At 44.7% G+C, this 12,522-nt stretch overlaps 1 protein-coding gene across 3 annotated transcripts in view; it reads right to left on the bottom strand.

The window, feature by feature from the left end:
- Window positions 1–4,183: 4,183 nt before the first annotated feature.
- Window positions 4,184–12,522, bottom strand: part of GUF1 (GTP binding elongation factor GUF1) — a 270,588-nt gene continuing 262,249 nt past the window's right edge. For all 3 annotated transcript variants that reach the window (XM_086962692.1, XM_086962693.1, XM_086962694.1), the window contains exon 18: window positions 4,184–4,369. In XM_086962692.1, coding sequence (XP_086818818.1) covers window positions 4,232–4,369 — 138 coding nt within the window. In that variant the 3' untranslated portion in view covers window positions 4,184–4,231. The remainder of the gene's footprint in view (window positions 4,370–12,522) is intronic.

Raw genomic sequence — 12,522 nt, 5'->3', positions numbered from 1 at the left:
TGCTAGTCTATATGTGGCCCATCTACCTCCAATTCTGCACTGTGTGTCGTTAGTGAGGAGAGTCTCCTGAAGACAGGCCACATGGTCCAAATACGCAAAGACTTTCCTAATCTTCTGGGGATTCTTCAGCCCTAGTATGTTTCGAGTCATGAGTACCATTCCTCGTGTCTTGAGTACCATCAGCCATTTCCAATGAGTGTGGCAGCATTTACCGGGCAGCGTAGTGTGCATGTGTATGTTGCAGTGTGAGTGGCAGCGAGCTTCTCTAAACTGACCAGTTTTCTGAACTTTCCCCCCTTACCAAGCCCGCCCACTTTGCCGTCCCAATCTTAGTGAAGACCGACCCAAAAAACTGATTACAATGTCCCCCACCCTTACACAATCCCATTCTGAGAAAAATAAACTGTGGTACACACAAGGTGGCGGGAGCTGCCAGCTGGTCTTCCTGGTGAGGTGGTCGTCTGTCCAATCCTATCTGGTGTACGAAATAAAGAATAAAGTATCTAACATGACCTTATGAGGCAGTAAGGGATAATCGACCCCGATGGTAGGATGTAGGTCCCAACTATGAATCATGGCCCTGTGCACCGTGAGCGCGCTCCATCGTCTCTCTTTTGCATAGCAGTGTTAAACCCCCCCCCAGTCAATCAAGTACAATACTTATCTGAGTCCTTCTATAGTGTCACTCAGGGGCTCCCCGTAGCTCCACCCCGCATACACCACACGGCGCAGAAGGAGCACCACTTCATTCAACATCAGCGGTTCCGCTTTCTTCTTCTTGTGCCATTTTGGGAGATTTCCGATGCGGAGGTTGTATGTTCTTTAATTGGAGGTACTTAACCACTTCCTTTGGCTCATTGAAGATCTTACTCTTGCCTCCATCCGTCACCCGCAGCCTAGCCGGGTAGAGCATCGCGTAGGGGATGTTGTTCTTGCGTAGCTTCTTTTTCACTTCCAAGAATTTCTTCTGTGCCTCTTGAACTTGCGTGGTGAAATCCGGATAAATGGAAATGTACATCCCCTCGTGATTGCGGCAGCCCACCTCCAGGGCTTTACAGACTGCTGCATCACGGTCTCTATAATTCAAAATCTTCGCCCCTAGTGGAGGCGGTGGCACTAGAGATCTGTGTGCTCTTTCTACTATGAAAACCCCCGAGAAGAATATTACGGCGTGACCACGCCTCCAAATCCTCTGCCTTTGCCATTATTGCTGTCATGGCCTTATCGATTTTCACTTGGTTCGTTTCCATTTGGCGCTGTGCATCTTCGGAGTCTGATATGCGGTGCTCCGCCATATCGATCCGCTCCGTGACGTTCAGACATGTGACCAACCCGGTAGGTTAGGGAGTCAATTTTCCCATCAATATTGGACAGTGTAGATTGAATTGTCGCAAACATAGTATGAAAGTCCACGGACGTGTCGGTGCTCATCGCTGACGTGTTCGCCTGGCTGCTAGGTGGGTCATCTGAGGTGTGCCCTGCTGCCTTTTTCGACTGTTCAAAATGCAGTTTGGGCTGGTTTCTGTCCGGCTTTCCCATATTCGGAGCGGCAGGTCGAGCTTTAAAGTGTCGCCCAGTGATCCCTTCGCTGGGTCTGATGGGCTCCCCTCACAGGCAGCTAGCGATAGTAAGTGGGCAGCCAAAGCCTATGTGTTCTGCTCTGCTTCGGTTCTGGGAGTCTTTTTTGCCCCTATATGGTGTATGCCAATGGCCTTCTCAGGGACACCAAATCGGTGAGGGTGCAGTCTCCCTGAACATCAGGGGCCACTGGATTTGGCCAGAAGTTAGACCAAAGTCCACAGCTAGAGACGCCGAGGTACTTCGAGCCAGGCTGCGCTGTCACAGGATTGTCCAGCCGGTCCCCAGCAAGGCGCCTAATCACAATAGCCTCAGGTGGGTGGGCATAGGATGTCTGTTTCTAAGAAACCTCAAGACAGAGGTCTCTCACCCGCCCCAGCGCACAGCCTGTCACCAGGTCTATGGGGCATGTGACCCCCGCAGTAGAGGCTGTGTATAGTACCAGGCCTTAACAGCAACAGCCACCTTCTCCAGGGTAATAACTAGCAATGGTGAAACAACATACAGGGTGCTCCGTCCCTTTCTGTTCACATCCGCAGCGGGGGTGGTATTGCCCCAGCAGGAGCCAATAAGGTATAAGCGGGGGAGCGCCGTAGCTACACTGTCCCCCGCAACCGTGCTGCCCAAGGAAGATGATCAGTAGTCGCCCTTCACGTTGCCTCACCGAGAGTTGCGCCGCAGTCACGGCAGTTCAGTAGAGGCGTCGGTAGGGCGCTGCAGCCGACCTTGCCTCTCACAGTAGCGCTTTGTGGTGACCGTGGCAGCAGTCCCACCTCGGCAGCAGCGTCACAGCACTCCGGGCACTTCTCCACAGGTTCCTAGTTCGCGGGCAGGCAGCTAGTAGCAGACGATTAGTCAGGCCAGTGTCCGAGGCGCCAGTCTCGATCTGTGCCGGCCGCAGAGCGGTGTGAACAGGCCTTCATATGACGCTCCGCTCCGTCCCCGGCACTTGCGTAGCTGACTAGCCGAGGCTCGCTCACACCCGCACGCAGGCTGTACCTCGCTCAGGGAGCGCCACGGCTTTCCTCCACACAGCATGGGTGCAGACGACAGGGAGCAAGCTTCACGGAAAGTCGCCGTCTTCTGATGAGGTTTGCTACCAAAGTTGGGCGTTTAGCGGGTCATGGGACCAGGATATTTGCAGGATTTGGATACGGCTGGAGGAGCCTGCTTACATCGGGGCCATCTCCAGGTGTGGCTAGCTCTGCCCCCCCGTTGCTTGAGGGTTCCAAGCCTCGACAAGGTCACCAGCACTACGTTAAGATTCAGTGACATCCCAGAGGTACTTGATTGTCTAGGTACTGGGTGTATAGACCTCTTCAAAGCTGTTCCCTTGACCATGATAACAGGGTCTGGATGGAGTAAAATGTCAAGTACTGGAAAGAGGGGAATCTAAGGTCTTGCAACTAGGTATTTTCTTTTTCACTGTGATTACTTGCACCACTTGTATTGGGCCAGTGAGTGTAACTACCACAAGCAAGGAAGAGGGCCCATCAAGTGATGGCAGTAAGGGTGCCTAGTTCCCGGTCTGGTGGCCCAAACTCTTGCCTTACCTTCTGACTCTGATCCCTGGTGCTGAAATTCAATATAATTTTAGAGACGAGCGTACCCCTTACTCTGCATACAAACCAGTCAGTACTAGAGTGGCCTAGTACGGTTGGTAGCAAGCACAATTGTAGAGTAAGCAAAAGGCGCAGAGGTTTTGTGGATCAGTTCTGAAGGTTATATGGCAATGCATGCTGAACAGACAGAACCCAAGGATCCTGATTAAAATATGTTCCTTTGCTCACAAAGCTATTTGTCTGAAAAACGCTCTTTACCAAGCGGACCTACTTCCCATCACAGGCAGATAGCAATGTCTCAGAAGTTGTATCCCTCTACAAACTGAATAGTCTAGAATTGTAAGATCTTTTGCCCAGAAGTGATCCTTCACTGGCAATGTGACCAATGCCTAGAATCCTCTACCTCTCAATATGAGAACACAACCCAATCTCATTGTTTTGAAAAATCCACTGAAGACTCATCTCTTCCAAACTCTTCCTGAAGGGATGTCTAGCTTCCTTCCTGCATCTTGCTAATTCCTATATTAGCTACAACTCTGTTATTGTCTTGTGCTTAAATTTGGCCAATCATACATTCTTAGTTCCTAGATTCAAACTGTTGTTAAATGTGTTATCATATGTATATGATTCATATGTAAAGCACCATCATTTGAAATTTTATATAAAATAAAATAAAAAAAATAATAATTTGAAACACTGCTTTTACTAGGGGGCTAGCTACTGTTCAGCACATTGTTACAAATGAGTTGGACTAGTTGCTGTTAGGGAGATGTTCCAAAATAGGTGCCAGTTCATTGGTCACCTTCGCGGTAAAGCAATCAACCTGTATACTAGTGTTCCTTTGTTGAGCTTTCCAATCAACAACATGAAAAAACATTGTCACTGGCTGGACATTATTTGTACTGAACTTTAGTGTCCTGTGAAATCAAATAAAAAGAACTTAAACAACTTATTTCGGTATGGGTATGGCAGAAGCACATCCAAACAGCTCACAGTTGATCAGTATTTAAAGATTTTCTATTAATCATAGGAAAACATATAAGTATATCATAAAAATATTTATTATATAAGTTTTGCAGTGTTTCTGCTGGTCACTTGTCAGGTTTTCTTTTCAACACATTTATAAATGCATCCTTTGGTACTTCAATGTTTCCAATACTTCGCATCTTTTTCTTCCCTTCCGCTTGTCTTTTCAATAGCTTCATTTTTCTTGTTATATCACCACCATACTAAAGCAGAAAAAAAAGTTTTCATTAAAATGTGATATTCAGAAGAAGAATGTAACAGAGAATGTTATGGAAATGCAATAAAGCACAACAAGTGCCAACAAGAAATGAATTGATGAACAAATAGATCTTCAAAACAAAATAAAACAAGTAGAATTGAACATGAACAATTCAAAAAGCATTATATGCAAAATATTTTGTGTTTATGAAAATACATAAATTAATTACATTTGTTATTGGTAATTTAATTGTATACTGTTTTATAGTACTATGGAATTTAAACTTAATAACAGCTCCTCTCTTTGCTTTACAGTAGTAGTTTAGGTGTAATAATGATTGCGAAGATTTTGCGGAAAAGAGGGCTGAGGAGAGTTAAAAACAGGTCTGTGGGATAAGAACACTTTCCATATATATGGGATAATCTACCCCTGAAGTCCACTATAAGGATATTGCAAGTCGCAGAGTAATTCCGAGGCCAAAGAACGAGTTCCTTTATAAGGCTATGGAACTTTAGGGTGACTCATTATTCTGGTAATACTCAGCAGTGGTATTTTATTCCTTAAAACACACAGTCAAACGACCACCTTTCCTACAAAATTCATAAGTCCTTGGAATGTTACTCTTTCACATGAACGAGACAGTATGCCTGCAAACATGAATAATCAATTGATCTTTGGTGCAAAATTAAAAGCGCCAAAATGCAGTTAGATATCTGTTGAAAAAATATATTACAATGAGTTTAATACATGATAGATTCTTTAAAAAGTGGTAGCTCAGGATATGTTAAAACATGCAAAATGATTCTATCAGTCTTATAGTTACATAAAGTGTGCAACAAATAAACATGTCATAAATATCTCCTTTCAGTTTATCACTGTTCACCTAGTAGAACATAGCAGCATAATTAAAAAAAAAATTAAATAAACTTTGAAACAATTGCCTATATTTACCATAGGGTGGTCTCAGCCAAGTGTTACAATCATATTTTTCGTTTTCACTGACTTCACCACCACTTTCAGCGAGTAGGGACATGTTAGTTTACACTTTTGACTAACTTTGCACTTAAAGGATGGAAACTAATGAAAAGTAGTAAAGTTACTCGAAAGTGTAGATATAAATATACTTGTAGTAAATCTAATCATGAAGATTTATCTTTGTGACTAGGGCCCTGAATGTACAAGTGTAACTGGAGGCTGTCAGAACACAGTTTCTACTAACCATGAGCAGTACTAAATGCAACATGTCTGGGATAAAATTCCCATATGCATCACCTCTGAGACCTTCCCAACACCCTATAAGAAACTGGTCTATTTATTGTGGTAGGTGAAAACCCTAATTAAGCGATTACCACAATTTTTGTCAGAGTGACCCATTAAAGTCAATAAATTAAGCCATACTTAACGCTCTGGTAGCTTGGCACAAAAGCCATCAAGCTTAACTTTGAGGTACTGTGTATGGTATTTATGTAGGAAACAAATGGTAATAAAGTGAAAACACAATACAAGAAAAATACCCATCCAATTTAGAACAATAAATTATATTTTAATAAACCGTTAGTTTGGGTAGGTATAGCACCTTAAAGTACAAAGTGCCACTCGTAGTCATCTGGTTCTGCTCGATCTGTGGAAGTCATGTTATGTTATGTTATGTTAATAACACTTCTATAGCGCACAGCTGCCCCAGCCAAGGGGCGTCCCGGCGCTTCAGAAAGGGTACCCAGACACAACACAGCAGTACAGAAGCATAAGCGCACAGATCAGGATACTAAGAACTATGAGGGAACAGATGCATTTTGATAGCCCTCCTGAACTTCAGCAGCTCATCTATTTCACGAATGTGGGACGGAAGAGAATTCCACAGTTTTGAAGCCAAGACCCGGAAGGAACAACCACCCGCCCTACACAGTCTAAACCGTGGGACCACAACCAAGTTTTGGCCCAGGGATCTCGAGGAGCGCGAGGGCACGTAAGGCCTCAGAAGATTATCAAAAATCTGGGGGGAGACCAACTTGAGGATCTTGAAGGAAAGGCACAGGGTCTTGAAGTGGATCCTCTGTGCCATAGGCAGCCAGTGTAACGATCGAATGGTACTCTCTGCAGAGCAGAACCTCGGTAAACCCACCAGGGCTCTGGCTGCGGCATTCTGGATACGTTGCATCCGGGCGATTTCAGCCTGGTTGGCTCCCAACAGTAGTGAACTGGCGTAATCAAGCCGAGATAGTATGGATGCTTGTATGACCAACTGCCTAGTAGAAGCATCAAAGAACCTCAAAATAGATCTCAACCCACGTAGGATGCCAAAACAGGTGGCCGCCACTTTTTTTGTGTGGCCACAAAAACTGAGGGCAGGATCTAACCAAACCCCCAAGTTTTTCACCTCTGAGACTGGAATAGGAGTAACACCCAGCTCAGGGGGCCACCACAAATCACCCCAGAGATCCGTTCGCTTGCCCACTATCATGACCTCCGTTTTTTTAGCATTCAGCTGGAGACAGTTGGTATTCATCCAGCTGGCTACTGCCAAGAGTCCATCCAGGAATCTGGGGGCATCAAGGTCGGAGTCCCCACTCAAGGCGACCACCAGCTGCGTGTCGTCAGCATAGGAGACCATAGTCATGCCCCAATGCTTGACGACAGCCGCCAGCGGCCTCACATATAGATTGAATAATGTGGGGCTCAACGACGAACCCTGGGGCACACCCAGCTCCAGGGGATAGGATTTGGACTCAAATGGCGGGGTGGCAACCTTGAAGGTCCGATCAGCAAGGAAGGAACTAAACCAATCGAGTGCAGTGCCCTCAAACCCGCCTCTTGAAGACGTTGGGAGTAAGATCCTGTGCGAGACCGTGTCAAACGCGGCACTAGGATCGAGTAGTACTAGTGCCGCAGTCTGACCAGAGTCGAGCACAGAGCGAAGATGTTCCGTCATTGAGAGCAAGGCTGTTTCCGTGCTGTGGCCAGCACGGAACCTATTCTGGGAAGGATCCAGAATACATGCCCTCGCAAGATGTTCAGACAACACCCCATTCACGTGGGCCTCAGCAATTTTAGCAGCCCAGGGAAGGAGAGAAATTGGGCGGTAGCTCTCAAGTTTATGGGGGTCCAGAGTAGCCTTTTTAAGTATGGGTGTCACAATAGCCTGTTTCCACTTAGTTGGGACAACACCCGAGGCGAGAGAGAGATTGATGAGATGGCACACTGGAGGGAGACAGACGGCAACAGATTCTCTGAACTGGGCAGGCCTCAAGGGATCCGCTGGCGAGCCCAATTTAATTTTAGAGGCCAGCTTGTGAAATGTCTCCATGGACAAACTGGGCAGTGAGGCTAGGGACTGTTCAGGCTGATCGTAAAGGGGCATGGGCCAGATAAATAGACCAGGTTAGTCCCACTGAAAAAGTTACCTTCTCAAAGTCGGAGGCAAAGAGTTAAAAACTTCAGGATTTCATAGGAGCTCAATTGCTGCCAATCAAGGGTCCAGGACATTGGGAGGCACCTCATTGGGATCAGGAACTCACGCCAGAACGGATCAGGCAGGTCTAGTTGCAGGGAGGCTTTTGGACAGGTGGTCAGCCAACTGAGCCTGGAGTCACTCAGGTAGCCTGGGATGAAGGGAGCAGGTCCAGTCTTCCTTCGCAGAGAGCGGGGCAGGCCTCAAGCAACCGGGCAGTCCTCTGGGGACCATGGCAGGCCTCAAGAAGCAGGCTAGTCCTCTGAAAAACAAGTCACGCCTCAAGCAGCAGGGCAGTTATTTGGGGAACAAGGCCATCCATTTTCTGTAATGTCTGCAGGTCCAGGAGTGTACTGAAGAGTTGCACTGAAGGTCCAATATTTATACCTGGTGCCAGTCTTTGAAGTGGGGGAATCTTCTATTCTATCCCCACATCTGGTTCTGTAAAGTTCTTCCCTTCCCCTACCAAGGTGCCAAGAAATCTTGGGTGACAAAAGACACCTTTCCCAGCTATACTCTGGTCCCATTGTTCCCTGTCTGAGCCCAGTACACTTTCTTAACTGCCTATGGTAGCTGGAAACTCCTAGACGGCCGGACAAGCTTTTGTACAGAAAAAATGGCAACTTTCTAAAAGTGTCATTTTTTAAAAAGTAATCTAGTAACTATACCATCAAAGATGATTTTAAATTGTTATGGATTTTAGTCCAACCATGACATTTCTCCCTACTCCTGAACAAAGTTAGCACTTATTAAATGTAATAAGGTAACCTAATGTTATCCTATGGAGGAGGTAGGTCTACAGTTGTGAAAAACAAATTACTGAGTTTTTCACTACCAGGACGTGTAAAACTTGAAAACATATCTCCTACTTTTTAAATGCAATCCAACCACCCTTCCCCATGGGCTGTCTAGTGCCTACATTAGGGGTGACTTATATTTGTGAAAAAGGAAGTCTTGGGCCTGGCAAAAGGTTTATTTTGCTAAGTTAAATTGTCAGTTTAAAACTGCACTGCAAACTGCAATGGCAGCGCTGAGACATGTTTCTACAAGTGCTACTTTATTGTGTGATACAATGAGTGCTGCAGGTCCATTAATAGCATGTAATCTCCGGGCCTAAGGGACATGTAGTACCATAAACTAGGGGCTTGTAAGTTAATTAAATCAGCCAATTAGATGTAGCCCATTTTTTCAATGTTTTAGGGAGAGAGATCAAGCACATAAGCACTGGTCAGCAGTGGTAAAGTGCCAACATACCCCAATTTTAGAAAATAGGAGGAATGAAGGCAAAATGTTTGGGGGACGTCCACACCAAGAATGTCAGGTCTAACAGGCGCCAATAGATTTGGCATAGATAGAAAAGGAACAAGCAAGCAGGCTGCGTTGCTACTCCGGAGGTGTCTTACCCCGTGGCTCAATCACGCCTGACTCCCACACTTTCTATGGAATATGGAGGACTTGCTGGATCAACATTTTACACAATTTGGAATCAATGGTGTATGTTTCCACTCACAGTATCAGTTACTGCTATCTACTTGGACAATGGAGCCTGAAAGTAAGTGAAGAACTTTATGAAAGATAATACTGTACATGGAGAGCTACCTTAAAATCATACTCTGTATCCCGTCTTAAGGCAGGATACACCAGCTACTTAATCTATGCTCATATAAACGGCACAGTGAAAAAGGGAAGTATGTAATCTCACAATGTCAGACTCTGCTGACACTCTTAGACTCTGGGCTAGCAACACAGTAAAGCTCAGACCTTTGTAAAAATCAAATACTTTCTAGAGAGTTATCCTTTCACATTATTAGCTGCCTGAATTCTACAAGGATGACACACCAGCAGCATCTTTACCTTTAAACTGACACTGCACAGATATGAGACCTAACAGAACAGCATAGCTAGTCATAAAACAACATGGTTAGACTTTGGTCCTAATTTCCATTAACTTCTGAGTACTGGTGGAATGTGGTGTTCATATTATATTTGCAGTTCACAAATTGGGATGCAAATGCCATTTGTAATGTACTCAGGTACCAAAAGGTGTCCCACTCTATTGAAAAACACCAACTGATATGAAGGCGAGATACAGTTGGTGACAAGCAACATTTTTAAATGTTCCCTAAAGAAGGCATGATTGTGTGTAAGATTAATTGAAATAAGCAAACAGTTCCAAAACTTGACAGTAACCACCTAAAGACCTGCTACTTATGCACAGTATTTGCAGACTAAACATTGGTCAATCTTGTTGGTAGACAGAGATGGTGGATGTAGTGTGCACTAAGAGGCAGCAAGATGTTTCAGCTCCACAGCTTTGGCGTGTGAGGTCAGAGGATCTGGAAATCTAAATGCACTTCTTTGATCTTTTTTCTCTCTGGCAATGTGTACTAGAAACGTGGACAATGAGCAGAGTATGGTATAAGCAGCATCTGATTGAGTTGCACTTGCAATTACTTTTACCTCTCGGGAGCCACCACTGTTCAAGTTACTGGCTGAATTACCTGGGGGCAGGCAGCAATAGCAGTATAGACTGTTTACACAGGAGCTTTCCAGAAGAATGTTTTAAAGCAGAATTCATAGGTAAAATATTTGGAGAGTGTGTCCACCTCTGCTCCCGGACCTCTGATGTGATGTTAAACAGTGCAGGTCCTGTTGGAACTGGTAAGCTGGGCTTTTGTAGGAAAGGGCGCTTGTTGAGTTATTTGTAGCTTGAACAGGAAGTCAGCCCTGTGACCCTTGGAGTCCACTTCTTTTTACTGGGTACAGGAAGGAGAGCAGGTCCAGTCCTCTTCTGCTCTTTCACAGGTCCAGAAAATGTTTAGAGGAGGGAGGAGGTGTTTAGAAGCACCTGGGGATGCCTTATTTATTCCTGGCACATGCCTCTGAGTGGTGTATATTCCCGGCCACTCCCTAACCAATGGGGTAAAAGTTTCCAGGGGTGAGTCTACCAACTTCTGCAGCATTCCCTGAATGCCCTACTTTAAACAATCCAAGTGTGCTCCTCTATATCTAAACTCAAGATTGCAGAACGTTTCTTCTCCTGTGCAGACCTCCTGTGCTCACCCTATAGGCGTTCTCAAGGTAAGGAGCAACCCCTCCTCTGAGGTCACTCTAAACCAGTTTTGGAAGTGCTAATCTCTCACTGGCATTGGTGCCTGGCTGACTGGGGGAACCGAAAGTGTGCTGCCCAGGTGTCAGTTGACATTTTCCTGTGAAAGGGTAAGCCTCTTTGAAGTTCATCAAGTTCCTTGGAACAGCCAAGATGGTCATCCTGCCAGAAGAACAGAAACACCTCCCCCTTACACAAGCCTTTCTTTCTTATGCTCTGGGAGCAGTTTCCTCACTCGTCAAGGGAAATTTAGCTGCCAGGTGAGTTTACCCTCATGCAAATTGGCCTTAGCAAATTGGCTTTAGGCAGGGAAAAGGTAACTCTCTAAAAGTATTTTTTCCAAAATATTTATTGCAAATCTGACTTCATCAGTTAATTGGGCTTGTAATAAATATTTTTAAAAGTCCAAGAATTAATTTTGTAGCTATTGCCTAACCAGAAATAACATGATTACATGTAATATTGTATCCCAATGCTTTCCTAAGGATCAGCCAACCCTATTACAGTAAAAATAGCATTGGGGGCTTTTTCACTGTAAGGACATGTTTAACATTACACTTTTACATGTCTTATTTTAAAATATGATGCACCCTGCCTTATGGGCATAAGGCCCACCTCAGGATTACGTATTAATATTTCATTGGAAATTTTAGGCATGTCAAAAGGGGTTATTTGGACAGGTTATATTTGCAACTTTAAAACTGGACACCAAAGCTACACATAGCCGGTCTCTGTCATGCTTACACTGTCACTGTGGTGGATGGCACAATTAATTTATTTGAAAGGTTTTATATAGCGCTGGCTAGACCCGGGGATATCAGAGCACTTTACATGTGCAAAGACAGGGTTACAGGAGTTGTTCAAGGGTACAGTATAAAAGTGATAAAAAAACAACACTCCAATGTGCAAAGACACGAATTGGGGTATGCCAATTTCAACATGTTGAAAGGTAGAGTTCAGGAACTTTACCATTGGTTAGAAAGAGTAAAGTGCACAGAGTTCTACAGCAAGCAAAAATAGTCAAGGCAAATAGTTTAGGGGTAAACCATGCAAAAGATAGTCTTTTTTAACAGAGCAAATGAATGACAAAAATGACAAACGAAGTTTGCAAAGTTTTCCCATTATTGAGGGGCCAAGTAAGAGGCAGATTTGTCAAACCTCCCTCTACAACGACTAGGAATGCAATTAGCCATTTAGACCTGTGCCAGATCTACCCTCTTTGACAGATAGATGGGCACCTATAACCGGTCTAATCCCTGTACACCAAGATTATACACAGAGTTCAGGTAAGAAAGATTTAGATACCTTCAAGAGACCCAAGAAAACCACACTAGCATTATGCCGTGAGTGGTGTTGGAATTCACAGCATTAGAATGCATGTTAAAACTGGAGTGTGAAAAGAGAGCGTGTTGAAGGGATTCTGCTTAGTAACAGAACTATGCCTGAGACAACAAAACGTCAGTAGGTAGAAACTGAGTCACCATACCACACTAGTACCTATGGATAACAATCCAGACTAGCTAATAGTGTCTTACTTGCCCTCCTATCCTTTCCAGAGAAACAAGTAATTTGGCTCCCCAGAACACAACACTCTAGACCC

The sequence above is a fragment of the Lissotriton vulgaris genome, chromosome 3_1 (genome assembly GCF_964263255.1).
Source record: "Lissotriton vulgaris chromosome 3_1, aLisVul1.2, whole genome shotgun sequence".
Lineage (NCBI taxonomy): Eukaryota > Metazoa > Chordata > Amphibia > Caudata > Salamandridae > Lissotriton > Lissotriton vulgaris.
Note: the sequence above shows the minus strand (reverse complement) of the source record. Positions and strands in the feature narration are given on the sequence as shown.